Consider the following 24445-nt stretch of genomic DNA (forward strand, 5'->3'; position numbering starts at 1 on the left):
ATGAGCAGATTCCTGTGTCCAGGAAAATTGGTAGTGTTTCATTTATAAAATTGATATATAAAATTCATTTATAAAATACTTGAAGTCATAGAGTGTTGGAAGCAGAAAAATTTGGAGAACGGCCCCTAAGATAATGTAAGGACATGAGAAGACTGGAGGAATTTAAGGGGTTACTGTCATGGCAGATTTGACTCGTATATTAAGATTTACAGAAATAATTTATAACTTTGTCCGTAGTGCAAGCATATACGGACAAGTGATGGGAACAATGCAAAGGAGGAAGTTTGGCCACTTCACGACTTGCATATGGCCATATGTCAGAACTGTAGTCCCTGCTTTTAGGTGAGTACAGACTTCTCCACTCAAGTGGGTGAAGAGAAGGCAGTGACCCCATGACACCTTGTAGCTGGATGAAGAATAAGATTGCTATTACCATTCAAGAGATGTGACTCATCAGTCTGTTTTCCTCAGTTCACTTAGCAAAAATTGGGTGGCTATTTAGCTCTTCCCTAAATAGCATAGTCTATTGCTGTGTTTGCAATCCATCTTCACACTGCTATTAGTGCAAGCTTCATTCTGTGTGACAGTCTGCAAACGGACTAATCAAATACAAAACATATTAGCATGCTTTAAGTGCCAAAAAGCAAGCAGTATCAATTGTGAAAAAAGTAGAATTTCAAAATTCTTATTGCTTTAATCATTTCAGGGTCTGTAAAGACAGACCCTTAGATCTTAAAGAGTATTTTGAACTTGTTACTATGTATAAAATCTGATGATTCCGATCATAAAAATAATAAAACATTCTGGAAAGTTTTATTCACAGAAATTGTCTTTAGAAATAGTATCTAGTTTTACTCTATTTTCAGGTTAAGCTAGTGCAGATTTGTTGAAGTCACAAGTAAATACAGGTTATTGTTTTTTTCCCCAATTTCTGTTGTTCCAGAATCCATAAAGGATTAGAAGTCCTCTGTCATCTTGAATACTTAGGATTTTTCAGGAAAAAACTGCCTTCTTTTAAAACTATAATGTTATTGCTTTAAATTATGCTGGCAGTGACCCTTGTGCAATGCTTTGTTTCCAATAAGATCATGAGGATGCAATGACAATATAATTTTCTGTGCAACTGGAACTTAGCTAGTTAGCTTTTTTTATTGATGCTGCACAAAAACAGATTACAGTTGAGCTCATTTTTATTAGGTGTTTGGTTCTGCATGGCTGACAGGAATAAAAATTAAAGACTGTCATTCAGTCAAGGGCAAATGATAGTGAATGTGCAACAGAAAGAAAACCTTTCATGGCATTTTTTGACTAAAACAGGACTTTGAACTGATTCTTTAAAGCTGAATAGTGTGATCTATGAATACAAACATCAAAAAGTAATATAAAAGGTAATGAAACTCATTTGAAAACAGGCAGAAAAAGTAAGACTTTAAAGGAATATTTTCAGTTGAAAATATGTTCTCCTCAGAAGCTCTCTGGATTCTTTTAAGGGTGTTTTTGCTCTCCACTACACACAGGAGTAGCATTTCCTTGTGAGTTTGGGAGGGGAGAATGTCACCCATGCTCATAGGTTCATCTGCAGAGCAGAGGACCACTGTTTACTGAGCAGATGCAAAGAGAATCCTGTTAAACACTCAGAAAAATACTTCCCATTTCTGGGATTAGAATAGAATTAGACTGGGGAGTCTTCTGTGAACATTGCTACTAATTTTGGGGGAGCAGGGAGGAGTATTTCTTTTCCTACCAATTTGTTTTCTCAACAGTCCTAAAATGTTTTCTGAACAATCCTAAAATTATTTCAGCTTGGTTGGTGGCAAATGTATGAGCTGCCTTAATAAAGACCTAATTTTTTTAAGATGGTAGTGAAAAACCCTGAAGGGAAGGAATATCTAAAGAAGTTGCAGATGAGGATTAAGCCTCCTAATGGGATTGTATTCTTGCAGTGGTAAATATATATCATCTCTTACAAAGAGGAGGAACTCAGATGAGAGGAGGAGCAGTTGCTGAAAGGCTTATAGCAGAATAAGTGCAGCATGAATCATCATAGTTATCAAAAGTGTTCAGAAAACTGGATGATAGTATTCTTACCAGGTGTGTGACTAAAGGATCTAGATGTTCCTTTCATGAAAATAATATTCCTATCTGTAGCTTTGTAAGGGTCCCCAAGATATGAATCTATAGACAGTTAGCATGGACTCTTTGAGAAACCTCCTCTTGTAATCCTGTGATGGCTTTTGCATTTGAATTGTAATGTTGATACTCCCTCCTTTTTTTTTTCTTACTGTTTTTCTACACATGGTATTTGCACAGAGATTTTTTTCATTTGTATTTGCCCTTCGTTCTCCCAAAGATTACAGGGGGCTTGTTGAAATTGCTCTAGCAAATTCTGTTCAGCTGGTGGTAGCAGAAATAATTATATACATCACTTGTGCTTTCAAGTGTTTCAGTGGTAGCAACCAATTATTTTTATCACCAGGTAGCCTGCTAATGGTGGAGAGGTCATTTGTCCTGCAGAAATCTGACCAGATTACAGTGCTTTCTTTGTAATGTGTTTGAGGCTGATTTTATCATAGTTTTTTTTTTGAAACCATTTAAGTGTACTGTGAGAAGAGTATGAGAAAGATTGTACAGAAATAGCCACAATTCACTGAAAATACTATAGTTTAAAAAAATACATTAGTTATATGTTTTCCTTTGAAAAGAATTGAAGAAAATGTCCAGAGGGCCTGGATAGCTACTTACAAAAAATGTCAACTTAAGGCCCATATACCTAGCACTGAAATTCATCTGCTGCTTTCAGCCCACCTTTGTTAGCATCACACAGGAAAGAAATACAACTAAAGAGTTCTGCCTCTTTCAATCTTAAATCTGTATTACAAAAACTCTGCACACTGTCCTCCATACATTATAGCTGTTTATGCACTTTTCTTTTCTTTCTTTTTTCTGTATGATGGAATAAATTTACCCTTTGGAACTCATTAAGTGCCCTTATAGCTTTGCAGTACTTTGCTAGCCTTTTTTAACCTTTTGTATGTTGTTTGTACTTTGTCAGCCTTTTTTTTTTTTAAAAACAGATAAACTTGTGCTTTCACAAATGTGCTCCTTATAGGAAACAATTACTGTTTTAAAGACTAATTTCTGGCTTGATTTAAGCACTGTTTTTTTTTTTTTTTTTTTTTTACTTTAAATGGTGCTTACATTGCCTACTTTTTCTTCATGTATTTTTAATACTTTACATATACTTTGCATTTGCATACTTTTACTGCCTAATAATTCTTTTATGTTTCAAGTTAGGGATTTGAAAAAACAGATATTTCTGCAATAATAGGATGTTTTACTGAGAATATTAAAACAGTTTATCAATGGAAGTCCAAAGCATGAAATGGACTCTGCTGTTTTTCCTATAGTTTTGTTCTTGTAAATTCGTAGAGTAACTGCTTGATTTTCTTCATTCTTATGAGTACTTGTTTTCATCCTAAGGGATAAACTAAGACTGTTTTTTAGCAGAACTTACTTGCTTCAGTTAGCTCCTTTATGAACAAACCATAGACCAAAACTACCAGTGCAGCCAGGGTATATAAATATATGTGGAAAAAATAAATAAGCACATCTGAGGATCTTACTCTGCTATGCAATGTTACTTTTGAAAGAGAGTTTAGTTTTCTTTCTCCAGCCAATAAAATCTGTATTAGTCTTAGCTGTTGAACAGAGCATTATGACTATCTGCTTGAGGTTTGCAGCTATTAGATCATGAGAAACTCCTAGCCTACATTGTAGAAATGTACTATTCATTCATATGTATATGGTCTTTGTATAGCTGCAGCCCTTTCAGATTGTCTGCTCTGACTGTCATCTATGACACAGGTGTGCCATAACTTGGAAATGCTTAAAATACGGTAGTCAGGAAAGGACTACTCTGACCCAGTCACTAAGCTAACCAAACTGAAGTGAGGATAAATCAATGAGAGCTTAAACCATAGCCCTGAGATCTGTGTATGCATTTTGGTGAATTTCTAAAATATATAGGTTAATTTTCAGGATCAGTGTGTTATGTATTAAAGGTTATTTATTCTATATAGGTTCTTAGAACACATTAGCACCACAGTTCCTCAATATCTTTCAGTAGTCATTGAGCAATCTGACTGCTACTTGTGACATGATAGTTCTCTCAACCTGTCTTCCGGGGGGAATTGTGGGCAGTGAAGTCTCTCTTTTTAGTAGGTGCTCTTCCGCTCCCACCCTATGCATTCCTGTGTATTATTCACATTGTGGTCCATTTTTCATTAAACTACAGGGTCAAGAAACTAAATCATGGGGTTGGGGTGGGAGATGGTGAGATTTGTGATAATCATCAGTTCCAGGAGAGAGTGATTCCACCATCACCTGCACAGACACCCTTTAGCATGACAGGAAACCAAGCTCAACACACACACACACACACACACACACACACACGTACGTGTGTGTGTACATATGTGCATGTGTGTATATATAGCATTAAGTGTGTATATAAATATATAGTATACATATATACTCTTTTTTTCTGGGCTCATCATCAAACTGAGAATTTCATTTGTTTATTTAAAGCCTGTCTTACCTCCTGAAACAGTCTTTTAATGATCTTTCCAAGCATTTCTTGTGATGGTATATTTCTCTGTATGAAAAACTCTTCCTTTTTCATGGTTTTCTTAGCAATGATACTTCAGTTGTGAGATTGCTAGAGAGCAATAGAAATTACAGAATTTATCTTTGAAACTGAGATTGTTGCCATGACAATGCTCCCTGCTGCTTCTTGTCCCAGATGATAAAATCATTTTTAGATTCCTGTATTACAAGTCTAGGCTACAGTGTTTAAACTGAACATTACAGTTAATTGATTCAAATCAAATTGAAGATTAGCAAATCATTTGCTTAAAATCTTGGACTCTTTAGCAATTTAGCTGAAAGTGTTAGTTGAATAAAATATTTGTGCTGGTACTTGCCAAATAACTAATTGCTTTTGCTATTTGTTTTTGATCAATTTCTCTAAATACTTGAGGTAAAATTGGTGCATTGACATGGAAAAGATTTTTTATCTTACTCAGTTTACTAAATGTCTTTTTGTAGTAGAAAAGAGCCAGAACAAAAGCTGACTGATGCACAGAGCTGTAGTGTTTAAAATATGACTCTGAGTCTGAATCATATTTTGCAATATGCCAAATCTGAATCAAACCTGAAATTCTAGGTACTTTAAGATTTATTATGTCTGAAGTCCAGACAGTTGATTATGGAATCATAGAAATGATGATTGCAAGGGACTTTTGGAGGTCTCTAATTCAACCTCACTCTGAGCAGGATTATCACCAACTGATCAGTCATGGCTTTGTCTAGCCAGTCTTTAAAACCTTCCACAATCCCTCTGGGAAACCCATTCCAGTGCTGCACTGCTCTCCTGGTGAACAAGCTTTCCCTAATGTCCGATGTGAACCTCCCAAGTCACAGTTTGTAACCAATGCATTGTGTTATCGTTAGGTTATGTGATTAATCACAGTAAACACAAAGGCCTGGTGAGTATCAGATGAACAGTGACAGGTCGAAGAACCCTAGTTAACCTAATCAGTGAAAATCAGAGTACAGAGAATTGGCTGCTCCTAAGACTATCAAAGGAGAGTGATTACACCATTGTCCCTGGTGTGAAACCCACTAAGATGCATCAACCAAAGAAACTCCCCAGAACTCCTTGCCAGACTAATGTATTGCCTACAGAGGTACAGGACTTGCTATGGGGTGCAGGGGGAAGATCATTTTGGAATTGTTTAAAGCTTATTATGGGATGCTTTTAAGGGGATTCGGGCATATGTGGAACTTACTATGGGACCTTTAGAGGAAGGACCAAAGGCAGGGAAAGGGAGGAATCAAGGTGTAGCAGGGAGGAACAAGCATGAGAAAATAGAGGGAAAAGGGGATATAGGGTTGAGCTATAAAGAGGTGGTTGGTCAGTACACTTTTTTGAGTCCTGTGGTTGGTTGAAGCAGTCTGTCTTAAATTCTCACTAAAACCTACTTCTATCTATCTTGTGTGTGGGTTCCCTCTCTTTTCTAAGTGGGTATATGTGTGAACACTAGCAAACTTTAAACTGGACCAGCTGGTGAGTATTATAAGAGGAGTGAGTACTAGCAGCTGGAGGGGTACTGCAAACCTCCAGGACTCACATCCAGGTGCTAGCAGCTAGGAGACCAGGGTATCTGGAGCCAGCTATTGGATAGACTGTGTGTCTAAGGCCAGCTACTGGAGTGATTCATAATTGTGTGTGTATGTAAATATATATGTTTGTATAGATTTCACCAGCAAGCTTCAATCCTGATCAGCTGGAGAGGAGGAACAGGATCAGGCTGTCCATGCTGTTCATGTTTGTGTGAACCCTATGTATATTTATAAGGGTGCTGGTAAAATCACTGTATTCTATTTATGTTGATCTGTGTGTCTGTCCCCATGTGTGTGTATATATCATGTGTATGTATGTCCTACAGGGGATATGTGTTCAACCTCGCCTTTGCCTGGACCTGGGAACACGAAGCCATAGCAGCCTCTAATCCATCAGGCTACTGGATTCAGCAACCTCTAACAGTTATATCGTCTCCACTACCAAAAAGAGTTTGGCTTTGCTGTCTTTGCAACTCCCCTTTAAGTAGTTGTAGCCTACTATTAGGTCATTTCTTAGCACCCTCGTTCTCATAGGTTGTATGCTGTTGCCCCTGGACAATCTTGGTTCCTTCACTGCTTCCTCTCCAATTTCCCACTATTCCTCTTGAACTGGAGGGCCCAAAACTGGAAACAGCGTTCCAAGTGTGGCCTTGCTATTCCAGGGAGGGATAATAACTTCCCTCAATCAGCTGGCCCTTCTTCTGCTATTGTCACCTGGTATATGGTGTGCCATATTCATGATGAGAGCACACTGTTGGTTCACAGTCACCTTGGCACTGAGTGCAACTCCCAGGTATTCCCTGCAGTGCTACTATTCAAACAGTCATTTATCAGCCTGATGCTGTTCTTGCGCTTACATCACTCCGGGTATGGAACTTTGCACTTCATGAAGTTTCTGTTGGCCAAGTCTCAAGTTTCTCAAGGTCCCTCTAGATTGAAATTTTACAATTTGCTATGTCAGCTACACCTCTCCGTCTTCTCCCACTAAATTTAGTATATTCACAGATTTGCTTAGGCTGTGCCCCATCACATCATCTACTGCGTTTATGAAGATACTGAACAGCATGGGCTCCAGTGTCACCCCCTTAGTCACGACACTTGTTAACTAGCGTGACTTGTTCATTACTAGAGAAGAATTCTGTCCCTCGTGTAGCAAAAGATGTAGGTTCATAGAAATCACTGGGGACTAGAAGAGTTTTCACTGCATCATTTAGTCTGTCCACACCTGCTTTCGGACAGAAATTTGTCTAGATCATCCTTGTCAAATGTTTGTCTAACCTTAAAAGTTCCAGAGCAAAGGGATTTTTTTCTGTGTTAAAAGCCTTATTAATGTCAAACTACATCAAACTTAATACTCATCCCTTATCCAACAGGATAGTTACCCCATCAAACAAAAATTTGAGTCATTTTGTGTGTTTTTTTTTTTTTCTTGACAAGTCCACACTCAATGCTTTTCATCACTTTATCATCCCCTATTTTTTTCAGTTATTTTCTTATTTTTATGAGTATTGAAATGTAGCTTACTGATGTTTTAATCTTTTTAGTTTCTCCCCTTTTAAAAAATAGGTCCCTAGTTTGCCCCACTGAAGTTCTCTGGGACCTCCATTAGCTCCTGAAAGCAGTTGTTAAGGTTCGGAGAGCACTTCTAGTTCTAACATTACTTGAGGAGTGTTATTAGGCCTTGCCAGCTTGAAAACACCTAACTTATTCAGTATTTTTTAAGCTGTTTTTCACCTAGTCTGGCCTCCATTCCTACTCCATCATTAAAATAAATTTTAGTAAGCATCTGATCACTATTTGTAAAATTTGCAACAAAAGAAGCATTGAATCTGTGCCACTTGCACTTGTCCCTCATTAATAATGGATTTTTGATTTTGACTTTTTTTTATTTCCAATGCATTTACAGAATATTTCCATCTGTTTTTTTATGACCCTTGCTAGTTGTAACTCTTTTCATCTTTATCTCTAATTTTATCCATGTCTGCTTGTGGTATTCCTATATACTCACCCTTAGGAATTTGTCTTTCTATTCCACTTGCTTGCACAACTCTATTCTGATTTTCAAACTATTAAAGAACTCTTGAGCCAGACCTTCTGAGCTCTTACTGTAGTTCCTGTCTTTTTTTCATGAGGAATAGTTTGCCATTTCACTGTCCTTACAGTATCTTTCATTAACTGCCAGCCCCCTTAAAGCCTTTCTCTCTCAGAGTGTCTTCCTAAGAGAGAATAGCAATAGCAATAGGTTTCTTAATCTTTTTGGTATGTTTTTTTGAAATATGTTGTCCTTATTCAGCTGCACACTCTTTTCCTTTCCTAAGAATCATGAATTCCACCATGTTAGGATGGGCATTACCTAAACTGCATTCCACACAAATATTCTCCAACAGTTCTTGCTTGCAACAATCATATCTTTGCCACCTTTAGAATAAAAAATGTCATCTGAAAGACCTGTGTCCTATCATATTCTTTTCCAAAAGCTGAGTAACTGACAGTTTTCATTAAAGCTAGTCTTATCTGTCAGATGATTTTTAACCCAATGGTTATTTTCCATTGTCTTCTATGATGATGGATTTGGATGTACTCTTCAATTTAGGTCCTACTTCTGTGTTTTTGTTGAAAGTGAAGCTTTTTAACTTGATGTAAGTTTCTGCTCCTTAAGAATTTAGTCCAGGGTCGAACAGGTAGGCATAAAGAATATATGTTTTTAGTTTTTACTTCAGATTTTGGATATCTTCATAAAGAAATCTTAAGAAATGTTTCTTAACATTTGAGAAGTTGAATGTTTCTAAGAGTAAAGCTTGTTTTGTTTTGTTTTACATTCAGTGAAAAATAGATATCTAGGTTCATTTCACAAATAATGGTTTACCTCACAAATAATGAATGTGTATAAAGAGATTTAGAACCTGCATTAAAAAATCATTCACACACGGTGTGTTTCAGCAGTTTATAACTGCTTTCTGTTTTGCCAGACAAAACACACTCTTTACATGCATTGCCAGGCCAGAAGTTCAAGGACAAGTGAAAATTGTTATGAAGAAACTTTTTTTTTTTTGTTACTGTTCCTATATAAAAATACAAAAGTACATTTAGCCAAGATTGCAAAGCAATTCAAAGTCACTGCAGAAGTATTTCTGTGGCCTGCTTTTTTTTTTTCAAAGTAGTCACTTGTGTTGTGCACCTATGAAACATTTTGCATAAGAGATACTCAGTGAGACCTTTTTTATATATCTGATTTGCATTGTTAGAACAGTATGTCTGTTGCCTTGAGCTTCTTGATATGCTTAAAGGATCCTTGCATGCAAATTAGCAATTTTACATGTCTCTGGACAACAATATTAAGCTATAAATCACCCATTGTAGTTTTCAGGGCTGGGAAATTATTCTCAAAATACTAGATCAAGAGCAGAGAGAAATATGTAATGATTTTAGTTGTTTTTCAAAGTTTTTGTCTATAGAAATAACTGTCTTTCTGAGCATGAGTGAATGATTGCTGTTGCCCTTTCTTTTCTCGTCTAATTAGAAGCTTCCCACTTCACTGCTGCTCTGCTAGCTCAAATGAAACTGTGGAAATCAACAAAGCGAAGCAAACAGCAAGAAAGCAAAGAAAAATGGAAAGATGGGAGAGGAGATACACAGTGACGGAAGATGTAGTAATCAAAAGCACAAAACTGAGATGTACCCCAATTTATATTTGAGTGACATAATACCTATCAATAAACACCACTACAGTCAATGGTGTTTTGGGGGGATGTCTGAAGTGAACAGAGCGGGAAGGTACCATCTCTTGCCCTTTTTTGGAGTTCTGTTTCGGCAAGATCTGAATCTATTCAGCACACTTTTATTATTTAATAAGCTACAGCACAGTATTTTCATATCCTATCCCAGGATTATAAAGTTTAGTACTAATCAGAAGTTAGCTATGTTAAACATACAGATTTTGGGAATTCCCTCAACTGCAAAATACTAAAAGCTGAGAGAATATGTGGCCCTATTCTTACGCTCTTCCCTATAACTCTGATACTGACCACTGTCAGAGAAGAGATACTTTTCTGACTCCCTGTGGCTATTCTCACTGAAGTGTTGCTCATGCTTAAAAAAATGAAATGTCATTGAGTTTTAAATATTAGAAGCAAATCTTCCCTAAACTATGTTTACTTGTTTAGTTGCATATGAAATATAAATCCTCACATCTGAGTTGCACTTTCACTGAGGATGAATTATTGAAAACCAGAAATTCTGGATAATACAAATCTTCAAGTAGAGCTTGCACAGGACTTTAATTGTGGCTTTTTTCAGAGAGGGGATGTGGTCAAACTGGGTTGCAGGCAGGATCAAGAAGTACAAAGTAAGTGTTGTGTGATCTCAGAAAAGGGTAAATGCTATATTAGACATCATCTGAAAGACATCCAAATAGACAATACAAATTTCAGGTACAAGGATATACACCAACAATTAATTCTTGCTATTCATTACAGATTTTACCTTAATGAATATATCTCTTGTTAATTCAAATAAATGGAGATAGAAAGCTAGTGGCCAGTCTGTTTGGCATTTTTCTTTTTATAGTTCTGAGACACTGTTTCAGGTCCATTCACATTAAAGCAAGAAGTAACAACATAGTTTAGGATTGGTTTGTTCCTAATACTTAAAAATCAAGTTGTCTTTATGTAATTTTAAATGTGACTAGCAATATAACATACATCTAGTTAATTCACCTGTATAAAATGACATAGTAAATTTGAGCATCTGCCTATAATAAATAATGTAAGTAATTTTCTGAACTAAAACTTCTTCATGGTTCTCCATCACTGTGTCTGTTTATTAATCAGGGAAATTTAATTTAGTTATAGTGTTATTTTATATGTAAGAACTTTGTACTTTTTAGTTCATGTATGTTTTCTTACAAGTGTAACATGTCAGAGCAAAGTCCACCAGTCTAAGCACACAGTGTGAAATAGTGAAGATGCACTTTTGCTGCCCTTCTACATTTCAGGTGGTGTGTTGGAGCTGATTTATTCACCTGGACTTCAGTAGCAGGCAAAGTACAGCTCTAGACAGTGAGCTCATTCATTTGTGCACGTGTGTTCTTTGCCAAGCTTCACTTGCAAGGAGAGGTAAGGTGCCTGCCTAGTGCTGTTTTCCTCAGTTGCTTTCTTAATAATTTATAATATTGAGTTAGCTTCTAGAATTAAGTGGATCTTTAAATCTTTTCAGTGCTTACTGTAAATATGAGGGGAGAGAAAAGACTGATTCACTCAAAAATGCAGAAAGAAAAAAAGAGCTAAAAAGAAACTCCTGGATCCAAGCACAGATTTCCCTGAAGCTTAGTGATGCTTGTGGCTTAGTTTTTTATTTTAAATCCTTTTTAATAATAACAATAATAATAACAAAATAGAAGCTTTCAGGGAAAGGGATGCATGACAGTGGGATATGCAAGCACAGCAGAACTTCAGTGTTTTAAGGGAAACCCTGTGCTGAATTTTAGAGAAGGTAATTTTCCAGTTCATTAAGGCATTAATATCAATTTACCAGCTTTGGATATATTAGCAAATTGTAAGTTAATTAGAATTATTAAGGAATAGCTTTAAATAGAGTAGAAAAGTCTATGTTTTGGTTTTATATGTTTGGAATAAAAATTAATTCTCAGATCTGAATTTTATTGCCATGATTTATATTGGACATTTTAAGAAAAATATGCTTAATAATTTTTCACTTTGGAAAACTGTTCTCTGAATCTGCTACTAAGTCCCAAGACTTATAAGGAATGTGGCTCTGTTGCAATGTAAACCACCGTGGAGATTGGTAGTGGCCTACGGAGACTGTGCTGACACTGGCAGGAAATGAGCTCTGACCAAAGAACTGCTTGCTTGATCTATTTTCTGCCTTCGTCAGAGCCGCTGCATGGAGCTCAGTTATTAAAAATAAAAACAAAAAAAGGGGGGGAAGAAAAAGAGTTTGAGTAGTTTCTATCTAAGTAAATGTATCCCTTGAGAGTATGGGAAACATTTGTTGTCCTGATTCAGTTAAAGCTGCCATTGATATAAAAATTCCTCTTCAGTCAATCCAGAATTTGCCTAAATGATGACCTCAGGATTTAATCTAGTAGTAGCCTAAGACTTCTTGCTGTGTTGGATGAAGGATTATTAGCCATGTAACCCAAAAAGGAGGACAAAATGGGGCTCAAAATTCTTTTGATTATATGTATTGAATCCCTGTGCATTTTGATGAGGCTGAAGAAAAGGTTTTTTACTTTGTTTATTGAGCTGGTTTTCTTTTCCTGGCTTCAAACATTGACCTATTATTTAAAACTACAGATGAAAATTCATACAAACCATAGTCCAGATGTGCTGAAGTGAGTTCTTCAGTGCATGGAAATGCACCTAGTACTCAGAAAGCCATGTTGTTGAGTACTGTTTGGACTACAGACAGCCAGAGAGGCCAGTGTTTGTGTCAGTTCGTCCATTGGTGTCTCTATTTCACTACAGTTTGGACTCAAGGAATGAGAAAACTTCAAATCTGGTAAATATAAGATGTACTTTTAAGTTTTGTCATTACATTATTTTCTATTACTGTTTATCACACATGAAATTATGTTATGTTTCATTGACCAGCATGGCACAAAGTAACAAAGATAAAATACATTGCAAGTGGCGCAGCGCCAGGCTCGGTGTCAGCAGAACAACCCGTCAGAAACGCAGTGTGACACATTAGGAAAAGCAGGTGTTTCTGAGAGGCAGGAGAAGGCAGTTTTGGTAGAGGGTCACTATGTCAAAAGCAGTTGTTTCTCTTTCTCCTTCAGGACTTTCATTCTGTAAGTCATAAATCTTTCAATTTTCAGTTCCAGCATTACAGCTCTGAAGTGTATTGCTGCAGAAGGACTGACACAGAAGGAAGATGCTGTTGAAGAGTTCAGCGGGATTTATTGTGCTGTTGCTCTCTCATTGTACTGTGTCAGCGAGCACCAAAGAAGCAGTGGTCTTAGCTAATGCTCAGCTTCTCCCCCAAAGAGGCTATGAGAGACTGGCTAACGTCAATGACAAAGGTACTCGTGAAGAGAGTGAGTGATTTGGATGCAAGCTGTGTTTTACTTTGTTGCTTTGCTGTAACGTTTTTAGGCAAGGCATCTGAAAGTTAGCTCTACAAAAATACTTTGAAATACAAACATGACCTGCTCCTAAGTCCAAAATACAGATCTTTAAAGCCCTTGCTCAGCTGCCACCTAATTCAAGAGATATTAACCATTCAAAATTTCTGTCAAAAAGTATTTTGTGGCATTTGAAGAATTTTTCTTAACACCGTTTCTTGACTGTGCCTGACACCTCAGCACTTAAATCTCATGTTTATCTATAACTGAGGCATTCCTCTGCCTATCTAGCTTGCAAGGTCTAGCGTGGTAGGTTTTCTAAGAATACATTTACTAGAGTAGATCCCACGTAAAATGCAGACAAAAAGAGTGGGGGAGTTGATTCATTTTCCTCCTCTAACTGATGGCACTTGAGGGTCTATAAAATTTACTTTCTGAGTGAATCCTGTAGCCTCCAGCCTAAATGATTTTCTCAAGATTCTTCTATTATTGTTCTATTTTGAATGAATAATATTCACTGAGAAGAAAGGCAAATATGAGTGTCACTGTATATATTACTGGCTTGAGCATCACTCTATACTTTTATAACACATCCTATAAAATCATGGGATCAGATCTGGAGTCAGACTCTATCTACCAGGAGAATGCGCTAACTACTGAGTTACAGAATCATGTACACATTTGCGCTCTTTCAAGATATTTCATAATTTCACACAGGTAGTATTGAGACTCAAAGTATTTTATTCATGGTTGTGGATTCTGTTAAGCAATGAAAGGCCCAAAAGTAAGACTTTGCAAAGCCTATATACTCCTGTAAATCTGGTCTGAGTGCCTCAAACATACCAATAAACTTCTAAATATAAAATATAAAGATTATATTTAACACAATACCAATATTATGAATAATCGTGTTTAACAAATTTAATCCATCTGGACTTCTGCAAAGCTTATGGTATGACATTTCGTAGGATACTCTTAGTTAAATCAGAGAAGATAGGGTTTCACTATAATTTCAGTAGGGGCTGAAAAGAAAATGACAATGGCTTGAGTGGAAAGGTGAACTGTAAAGCTGAAAGGAGACCAGAAGTGTTTGCTTACAAGTGATATTTTCAGTATTTTTATTAAGTATACTGAAGCAAAAACAGGAATATACTGATAAAATTTAATGATAACATGAAGTAGAGAAATGCCAATATAACGAGTCATAATATTATACAGAAGAAAACAGTTGTTCTTGAGTAATGGAAGTGGGATGAAAAATAAAATTGTAGGTTTTACTGCAAAGTGAGGACTTAGCAGTTGCAAAGATCCAAAGAAGAAAGTCTAGATTAAAGGAAGCTATGAGATACAAATGTAACCCTAGAATATATCAACAGAGATATTTCTAATAGGACTTGGGAAAATCAGTTGCACTATACAAGTCTATCTGGAACGTTGTGCAAATTTTACCCATATTCTAGGAGATGAATTTGCTGTGGAAGGAGTGCAGAAAAAATTAGGACAATTAAGGAACAGAAGACCTATCTTACACTAGATAATCAAAGAACTTGTTTATCCTAACATAATTTACCCTAACAAAACAAAGACTGATTAAGAATATAATTGTCCTCTCTGTACATCAGGGCTTATTACCAGGGAAGAAGCAGTATTTAACTAAAGGACAACATGACACAAGAAAAATATAGATGTAAAGTGGCCACTGATAAAATTAGATTGGGAATCAGAAGAATGTTTCTAACCATCAGACTAGCAGTGGTTAGTGAGGTCTACAATGCTTTTCAGTTGGAAGAGATGAAGCTTAATAATTCTGTGAAGACCGCTTGACATAATTGCCTACAGGACCAATAGTACATAAAATGATCTCTTATGGTCTGTGCTCTCTGTTTCTTTCCAGAAGGTTGGGGGCTTTCTTCCCCCTAAACAAACTCTTCAGTATACTTCTGATCTGTTGGTCACAAGACCATACAATGAGATTGACTCTTTTCAGACTGTGTTCAGAGAAATAAAATGCGTTCAGTAAAAGGACCAGCAGGGCACGTCAGGTCAATGTTTTTGGCAAATAGAAGAGTTTTTAATTAGCTTTTATTTTAAAACTTCAACTTTGAAAATATTTTTCCTAGTTGGTTTTCAACATTTTCTTTGCTTAAATATGAGTACATCTTGCCGTACTTTTCCTGAATTATCTCAATTTCCCAGAAGAACAATTTGTTTAATAAAATTGATTAATTCCTAAATAAAATATCTAAATTCCTATCAGTTATTGTCAGGGCAGAATGTAGGTTTTCATATGTGTGAAAAAAACATCATTTTACATCTTTGGTGGTCTGTAGGAATTTTTCTTATAGTCAAATTGTCAAGTGTTTATTAAATATAAATTACAAATATCCCTTAGTGTAATGACACAATGATATGCCTTTCAGCTTCATGGAGTGAGTAATTTCAATTCCTGAGCATGTTTCCGAGTAATGGAATAGACACTGAATAATATCCTTCTCTACAGAAAGAATTCTTGATATATGCATTCATACATACATATATTTATTTATATGAATTATATTCTGGCTTTTAGAAATCTCACAGTTAATTCGTAGAAGCAGAACATTATGCCTTAGTCTTAGAGCTCCTTGATACTATTCTAATTATAGCAAAAAGTGTCCTTATAAGCAACTTACAGTTAAAAACACAGCTCAATACACATTTCAGTCCAATGAAGAGGTCCATCTCAAGCCTTATATGCCACTTTTATCACCCCTGAGTTTAAAGGATAAGCAATAAAATGGAAGAGCACTTCCACCTGTTTTCCTGTTATTGCTATTCATTTTGCTGTTCACTGCAGCTTCACAGCACTGTAGTTCCATCCAGTACCTGCAAACGAGTGATAAGATTTAGCCTGGAGTGTATGAGTGACAAGAAGTGTTCCTAAGAGAATCCCCCTGCCCCCCTTTTTTTTTTACTTTTGTACTAGCAAGAATTGTGCTTTAATATTTTCCTTTTATCAATGCGCACATGGCATACTTGTTAGTATTTAATGCAAGGATGTTGCAGGTGCCTGAAGTATAAATTGATTAAAGAGGAATTAGATCTATTTTTTGAGAATAAGGCTATCTCCACTTATTAAACACAGTGGTCCAACACATGGCACAGGTAATTGCTAACTTGCTGACCACTGGAAACTGGCAAAACATAGGAGGAGAAGAAACAGTCTGTACATTTCCTGTTTCTTAGGCTTTTTCTCTAAGTATATTTTGCCCTGAAATCTCCCCCTTTGACTGAGTGGATGTCCCACCTGTTGGACTGAAGTCAGTCCAAGCCACAGTTTCCAGTCAGATCAAAGCAATCATTCACTCACTCTAGAGGACAGAGTCCAATATCTAAAATTTACTATATAAACAGAAACTTACTTTAAAACTTAATATTTTTTTTCTACTCAGACTATCCAAGGGATTGTTTTGAGATCTTTCAGCGCTCCCCAGGAAATTCCAAAGATGGTCTTCACATCATCCAACCAAAGGAAGATTCAATTGTTGTCTATTGTAATATGCAGGATGGTGGCTGGACAGTGATCCAGCACATTACAGCCAATAGTACTGTTGATTATGACAGGACCTGGCAGGATTACAAGTATGGATTTGGCTCTGTTCAAGACAACTACTGGTTAGGAAATGAATATATGCATCAGTTAACTAGCAGCTCCACTCAGTATATACTTGGAGTCAAGCTTGTAGACCTAAATGCTGAAATCAAATGGGGACAGTATGAACCATTCCTTATTGAAGATGAAGAGTCTCAATACCGAATCAGGGTTGGTCTATACAAAGGCAATGCCACTGATGCTCTGACCCTGGACACAGAAGCTTATCTCCATGACATCCAGAAGTTCACCACCAAGGACAGAGACAATGACAATTACTTTCTGAACTGCGCTGAGTTAGAACACAGTGGCATTCCTGGGGGAGGCTGGTGGTATGACGCATGCACTGGCACAAATCTGAACCACAGGAATGTGATATACTGGCAGAAGGACTGCAATAAGATATGTATGTGCAAGTTTGCATGGATGATGATCAAACCCATTGACCGTGGCCTGTCATATACAACCGAGTCTTGTCCTTGTCAGAAAGATGAACTGTAGATAAACCATGTGTATTTTGAAGGGAACATAGTAAATGAAGTTTCCAGAATATCTTTGCAAAAGTTTTCCTTCTCTGTTAAGCGTAATCTTTGGGCTTCCATTCTTCAGCTAGCTTGAAGCATTAACATATCCTGTGACCATTTCTTCTAGATGAAATTACACATACTGGATTAGATTTAAACTACTCCAAAGTTTAGAGGTGCAGGGATATATAGTTTTGGCTTCTATCCTGAAAAAATCAGTCAGGTGATTAATTTTGAATCTGGATCTGAGATTCTGAATTCATCCCAAAGTTTAGTGTCTTGGCAAGAATGGGGTTTTGCTTCATTACTATTTTGGGCTCTTTTGGTGCTAAATAGAAAGTAAAAAGTCTTTTCATTTATCATTTTCTAGGGCTAGAAAGGGAAAAATATGTGATGCATTACTGTAATCTCCTGTCCTAAAACAGAGATGTAGTTTTTTTTAATCATTTCATTAATTTTAACTGTCTGGAAGAGAAGAGGAAGAAGCAGATTCACCAGTTCACAGATTTTCTATGTGAATCATGGATTCTTTGTAAAGTGACTGAAGTACAAATAATCACACTAAACAATCATGATTGAAAATTTAGTCCTGTCTGAGCAAGGACTTTATGATAGCGTATCATCCAGGATTGGACCTAGGACATGGCAGACATCTATCAACCACAAAAATGAGAATGCATGCGTTTCTGAAGATTTTATTCCAGTATGAATGTTCACAGTTGCATTATAATTGCACATTGTCACATATCACACAGGAAGGAAATCTACAGTCAAGTACTTACGTTTATAAAATGCATGTCAGAGAGTATTGTGTACCATAGAGCAGCATCAGGCCTTCCTTTTTTACCTTTAGGGAAAGCTATTTTAATACTTGAAATTGCAATTAGCCTTGTCTCAAATGGCTTCTTTTCCCCTTCATTGACTTCTCCATTTACCTCCACCTTTTAATGGTACAATGAAATACTCAGCACAGGCTTTTCTTTTCTTCCTTCTTACTAGAGCAACCAGAGCTAATGGTTTCATCAGCCTTCCTATTAGAAGCTATTATATCCAAGGCTTCCAACTCCTCTCAAATTTTTCCCCAAGAAGAAATTCAGTTAACACATTTAAAAAAAATCAGATTGGTTTTGTAATTTTTTATGTATTGCTACCTTTTTTCTGAACATTACTCTGTTCTATTTACCATATTTTGACTGTTGCTTCTCCCTGTTCCATGATGTTCTTCAGCTTTCTTTTTTCTTTATACTGCTGTGATATAGGAAGAGAGTGTTGGCTTTATTTCACATCCACTAGCTTCAATTGTTTTGGCACTCAACCTTGCATTATTTAAACAGCACCTTTTTTTGATTCTAAAATATAGGGGGAATCTTCTACCTTTTAATTTCATGATCAAATTCATCTGTTTTAAAAGCATAAATAAAAAGGATTTCAGTTTCGATGACCTTGAAAGATCATGTTTTCTTGTATAGATGCTCCAGGCTGTTTCCCACATTTCTGTCCTATATCATTAGAATAGCTAGACGTCAACTGAACAGTTTTCATTGTTGCATTAAACAAAACATCAGGATAATAATTAGAATATCTTGCATGTTATCTTAAATATTTCAGTTAAAGAAACTCAACCAACAGAGACTGGCAAATTTCTGCTTTTTAATTTAAAAATGGAATCTCATAATTTCCATGAAAATTATTTACAGAAAATAAAATGTATTGTGTTTTAAGAAGAGGATAATTATCATTGGATAACTAGAACAATGCTGAGGGCAGGTGGCCATCACTACTGAACCATCAAAATCACAGGCTGATACATGGGAGGTTTTATTTTGTCTATTCCTTTCTTCTTTTCCCTATCATATTCCTCCTGTCCTACCTCCTTCTTGTCCTTTCCTGATTCTACTGCCTGCTGTATGGACTTAAAGGAAGGAGGTGGGTCCTCCCAAGAGGAACTAATGAAAAAAAAATTATTTGGTCAAATATCTTTCCAAAATGAGGAAGCATGACAAAGTCTAGAGCAATAGCTGTACAGCTGACTGCCAGTTCAGAGCACCCCTAAATAGGAAGCATGTGGCACTGCACCCCTTAAACAGACAGTCCCCTAACAATAACAGGTTGAGGTGAGAGATTTCTTCAACTCTTCACTACTTTTTTTTTCTCCCTGTACTCTCTTCTCAACTGCAGGAAAGATAAAGACATTCTCACATGCAATATCACAATAATCAACTCAGAACTTAGCTAAAGGATAAATTCTTCCCCAAAAAAGTATCAATTGACAAAAAAGAGCCTGGTAGCCTCTTTCTAGCAAAAATACTTATTTATTATTATTTATCTTTTATAGTCATTCAACTTTTACATGAGAAAGTGTTTGTTTTTGTTTCTGATTATCTTTCTTATGTGTAATCTAAACAGTAAATTTCCAGACTTCCACATGACTTTTTTTGTGTTAACCATAGGTTTAAGCAGGACAAAGTGTTTTTAGGCCCAATCCATTGTCAATCGCTAATACTGTGCATCGATAAATTAATAACATTAGCCCTCTGGGCTCATTAATTCTACTTTAATTAACAAAACAGAGTCCTTTAGTCATTCTCGTATCTTCTGTGTTTCAGAAGACATCAGGACGCAGGTGGAGTGGTAGGGTACAGAGCTGATTCCAGCCACACTCTGCAGCTGGATATGCTGTATCATGGGAGTGATACAGGCCCTGAACTCGCCTCTCTCCACTCTTCCTCCTGATGGATTGCACATGTAAGTAGGCCTTATGTGTGTCATACAGTAAAAACAGCTATCTGAGCTCCACTATGTCTAGATGGAGACATGTAAGGAGTCCCTCATGTAAGCAGTAGAAGATATTCCAGCTGGTATATTGGCACTGTAATCCAGGAATTCAGTAAAAATCTCCAAACTATAGGGGTCTTGTGAAACAGGAGCCATCAGCAACCAGAATTTGGAGAAGTTTTTATTTAGAAAAAAAAACTTTTGAAGGATTTAAAATGGCTAGTTGTTTGAGAAAAATTGACTTGGTTGATCTAACAGCAGATACATGAAGAAACCAATGGCATTTAATAGCTAATCACCTAACAGATGAGTAAAAGACAGTGGTTTTACTGCATGTAATGAGAATTGAAGTTCATAATCTGATATGTAGCCCAGCAGTGCTATTAAACCTCAAGAAATACATTTACCAAGATGGAAATAATTCACAAAATCATCCCTTTCTGAAACTACTAAGAGTTGTAGATTATTTCTTCTTTTACAACACAATACTACCAGAGTTTTTTGCTATCTATAGATATTGCATAACTGTTAATACGAATCATAAATGAGAAGTTTATTTGAATGACCAAAGTTTAAGGTTTTATGACACCCAGTTGTCTACTGTATGTGGAAAAAAACTTCTTAGTGCATACAAAGTCCGGACTGGAGATTTGGGATGACCACATGAGAAATAAATGGCCTCTTTGATTCTGTAGAAGGAATGCCAAGGTATTTAACAGAAAAGACATAGTATCCATTTTTGGAGCTCAGGTTTGGAAGGGCATTTTAAGACAGAGAAGTCACTGACTATAGAGAGGCCTTGCAAACATTTCAGAGTATGACGAACCCCTTTGAATTCCTACCCACGAACACTGTGGGGAAGCTGTCTTCAGAGTCACACTGGGAAGCGGTGATTTTTTCCAGCTGTTGTTGTGATGCTTGTGAGTTTATTCAGAGGGAAGTTCTGATCTGAAAAATTCTGTAGTTCACAACAGTAATGAATGTGTTTTTAAAAAAAACAGCATTCTTTTATAAAACCAAAAAGGCATGTAAGTATGAAGCTTTTTGGCAGAGTCATTTTCAAGAGCCCTAAATGCACAAATCACAGCGAAGGATAACTCCAGCTTGGTTGTTATATATAACTGAGGAAAAGGTTATTTGGTTCTCACTGTGTCCATGTGGTTCCTTCACATTACTTCTGTCTCTATAGAAAGTAAAGAAAATTAATTCCTGATGAAAGTTACATCATTCTGTTTGTTTGCTTATTTTCCTAAAGCAAACAATCCAGAGAAGGTAGAAGTGTGTACATCTCCTAACGATTACAGAGTAGCTTTATAACAAAAGTGTCCAAAAATTCTCATTCAATATGAAGATTTTGGAAATCCAAGAGTATGAAGGGGTTATTTGGAAACTGTGTTTCCTATTATAATTAAGAAAACATCTTACAAAATTCTATTCAAAATCCAGAATCTGAAAAGTCCACAGGTACTCAATTCTGAGTTTCAAATTGTGCATGCAGTTTTGTAATAATTGTTTTCTAAGAGAAAATAGCATTCTCTAGATTGATATGGGATTCTTTAATTGTTGTAATGACTTATTTATCAAATTCAACATACTTACCACATCCCAGTGACATTTTTATTTCTTCAGGTGTATGATTATCCTTAGGTACATTTGTATTAAGATTTGTTAGTTAAATTAGTTTGACCTGTTCAGGTCACGTATCAAATATGTCTAGGAGGCAATGCCACAGATTTGTGAGAAAAGCTCTATGTGAGTGATACGTGATCAGACTAATTAAAGCAGAGATGGGGACTTTTCATGAGGTTCAGCTCCAAAACTGGAACAATATCTAAGGGGTGATAAGGAAGAACAATTAAGGATTTTGCCTTGAAGTACATCACTATATCTGGGTCTAGAATCAAATGCTCCTAAAGTCCATAAAATCCCAGTGCAGGTCTCACTTTGGATACAACAGAGATGAGATACAGAAATATCTTTCAACAGTTAATAGCAGTTATCAACTGACATGCAGAGTTCAACAGGGTAAGCATAATTACCAGTTAAATTGTATAATTAAGTTAATGCCAAAATATGCGCTGTCATATTTTATAGGTTCTTACAGCTTTTTCTCTACAACCATTTTGATTTCATCCTTATTCAATTCAAAAGAATTTTTCTGTAAAGGAAAACCCTGCATTTGCATTCTGTCTTGACTTTCTGTCCTTCACAAGGTTCTGTATTCTGTGCTGAATAGTCACAAAAATGCCCAATTTTAATTAAATGTTCTATGTCAGTTTAAAAATCATGGTAATTCTTCCAAGTATTTATGTAAAAACAGAACTTATATTTACAGAAAATGTATTATTTGATACTTTATGGAGATCTGGGATATATGGGGAGGCTGGGACATACAAAAGGGGAGAGACAAAAATGGTACATAAGTTTCCTTTGGGGAAGAATTCAATATTCCAAAATACTGAAGTGTGTTAATTCCCTGAAAAGCTTAGTTAGGGATTTATACATACATATACATACATACATATAAATATATACATATATAAAAATAAAATGCAATTTTACAGAAAAGATCTTTGCACAAGTCCATGATCGTAACCTTAATCAAAATGAAAAGGTGAGTAAAAGGTTCGTTAAAAGGACAAAAATATAGATAACAAGAATGTTTGACACTGCACAAGTCCCACAATATGTTTTAAAGGAAGCCTTACAGAACCTGAAAACAAGATATAATTAAGTACTGACTGATATTCTGTTGAGGATCATGTTTTTCTTTTTTTTTGTTTTGATTATTTTTGAGTTAACATTCTACATAACAATAAAGTAACAACATCTTTTTATATAATTCTAGATTTTTACAATGCACCTAGGTTTGGTAATGTAATGTCTCACATTATAAAGTGCTAGCAGCATACTTTGAACACATATTTCACAATTACATTGAACCAACATTGTTGCATCCATCACTGTATAATCTAATACATTTACTGAGCGCAGAGTCCATAAACATTTACAGAACACTCTTGTTCAACAGAAGCCAAAACTGACAAAAAATATCCCATTTAATTTCAGAAGTAGAAGCCAATGCTTTACTTTTGCAACAACACCACACCTAGCAGGAACTGTTACTACTTCATAAATTTTGCCTTTAACTACAGCTTGTGCCACAGAGGGACACGTTAATTTGCTAAGAATCAAACACTGTTTACTGAATGTCTGATCCAATGTAATATAAAAGGAACCCACTATAATAACCAACTTGTACATAGTTACTGTACACAGGAAAAGTTCTGGATGGTGACAGAGGAAAATTGATGAAAGGGTCTTTATAAAAACCCATACTTTCCTTTAATAATCAGTCATATGCTAATGCACCAAAAATAACAGGTACAGTATGGTGTGTTTCAAAATCAATCATATGAATTTAGAGAACATATTTTTACATTACTACATTGCTAATCTTTCACTGACACAGTGTTCCCCTCTGGAGACTGGGGATAAAAAGTATTAATTACTTGTACTGTGGTTATTGACCTGAAGGAATTATATATCTGTAGAAGAACGTTTTCATGGTATGACAATTCAATAAATTATATGAATGATTCCATTGAAAGCAATGGTATGTTCAGGATGACTAGCATGATCTCTGAAATGTGCAACTGCGTCACATCACCACTGTAATGTCACACTAACATATATAGTAGATATAATATGGAGCTTCACCCAAACTAGTATTCCGGTGCATCTCATCCTGAATTTTGATAGAAAGGCTAGAGCTGAATCTGAACTTTGTGACGTGGACTCAGTGCATTATCTGGAGTTCTTTCTCATTTATTTATTAACATATGTTTACTTTCAGACTTCATTCCTTATGACTTCTGTTGCCATTCACTTTGCTTTCTTATGGCCTTTTGTGATGCTTCATGTTTGTTTTCACCACAATGAGCCAGATCATCAGTTGCATTTCAGTAGCTTTGTGCTAGAAACAGCCCCACAGGTACACTTATTCAGTCAATGTTGCAGGGCTCCTGTCGATCTGACACAGATATCAGGCACATACAGTTCACCCTGTCGCAGAAGTGACTTTACCACACATCCAAAGCCCCAGCAAACCTCAACTAGTGGACAGATTCTCAGCTCACTGTAACTAGGCCAGTACGCACTGATCCCAGGATCCATAAGGGGGATTTTTCCAATCCCCAATCCTGTATGGACCAGAAGATATTGACTGGAGAGAACTTATGTTTCCAA

The 24445-nt window shown here is 36.2% G+C and overlaps 1 protein-coding gene across 4 annotated transcripts in view; it reads left to right on the forward strand.

The window, feature by feature from the left end:
• The window catches only part of LOC136992085 (fibrinogen-like protein 1-like protein), a 21559-nt gene extending 4111 nt beyond the window's left edge, over positions 1–17448 (forward strand). Inside the window, exons 2-6 of one of the 4 annotated variants that reach the window (XM_067296636.1) lie at positions 9704–9957; positions 11177–11297; positions 12498–12702; positions 13022–13225; positions 16699–17448. In XM_067296636.1, coding sequence (XP_067152737.1) covers positions 13078–13225; positions 16699–17399 — 849 coding nt within the window. In that variant the 5' untranslated portion in view covers positions 9704–9957; positions 11177–11297; positions 12498–12702; positions 13022–13077 and the 3' untranslated portion in view covers positions 17400–17448. Of the gene's footprint in view, positions 1–197; positions 343–9703; positions 11298–12497; positions 12703–13021; positions 13226–16698 lie in introns of those variants that run through there. The other 3 variants (XM_067296637.1, XM_067296635.1, XM_067296638.1) reach the window with 3 other exon arrangements.
• The last annotated feature ends 6997 nt before the right edge of the window (positions 17449–24445 follow it).

The sequence above is a fragment of the Apteryx mantelli genome, chromosome 4, assembly GCF_036417845.1.
Source record: "Apteryx mantelli isolate bAptMan1 chromosome 4, bAptMan1.hap1, whole genome shotgun sequence".
NCBI classification, from domain to species: Eukaryota; Metazoa; Chordata; class Aves; order Apterygiformes; family Apterygidae; genus Apteryx; species Apteryx mantelli.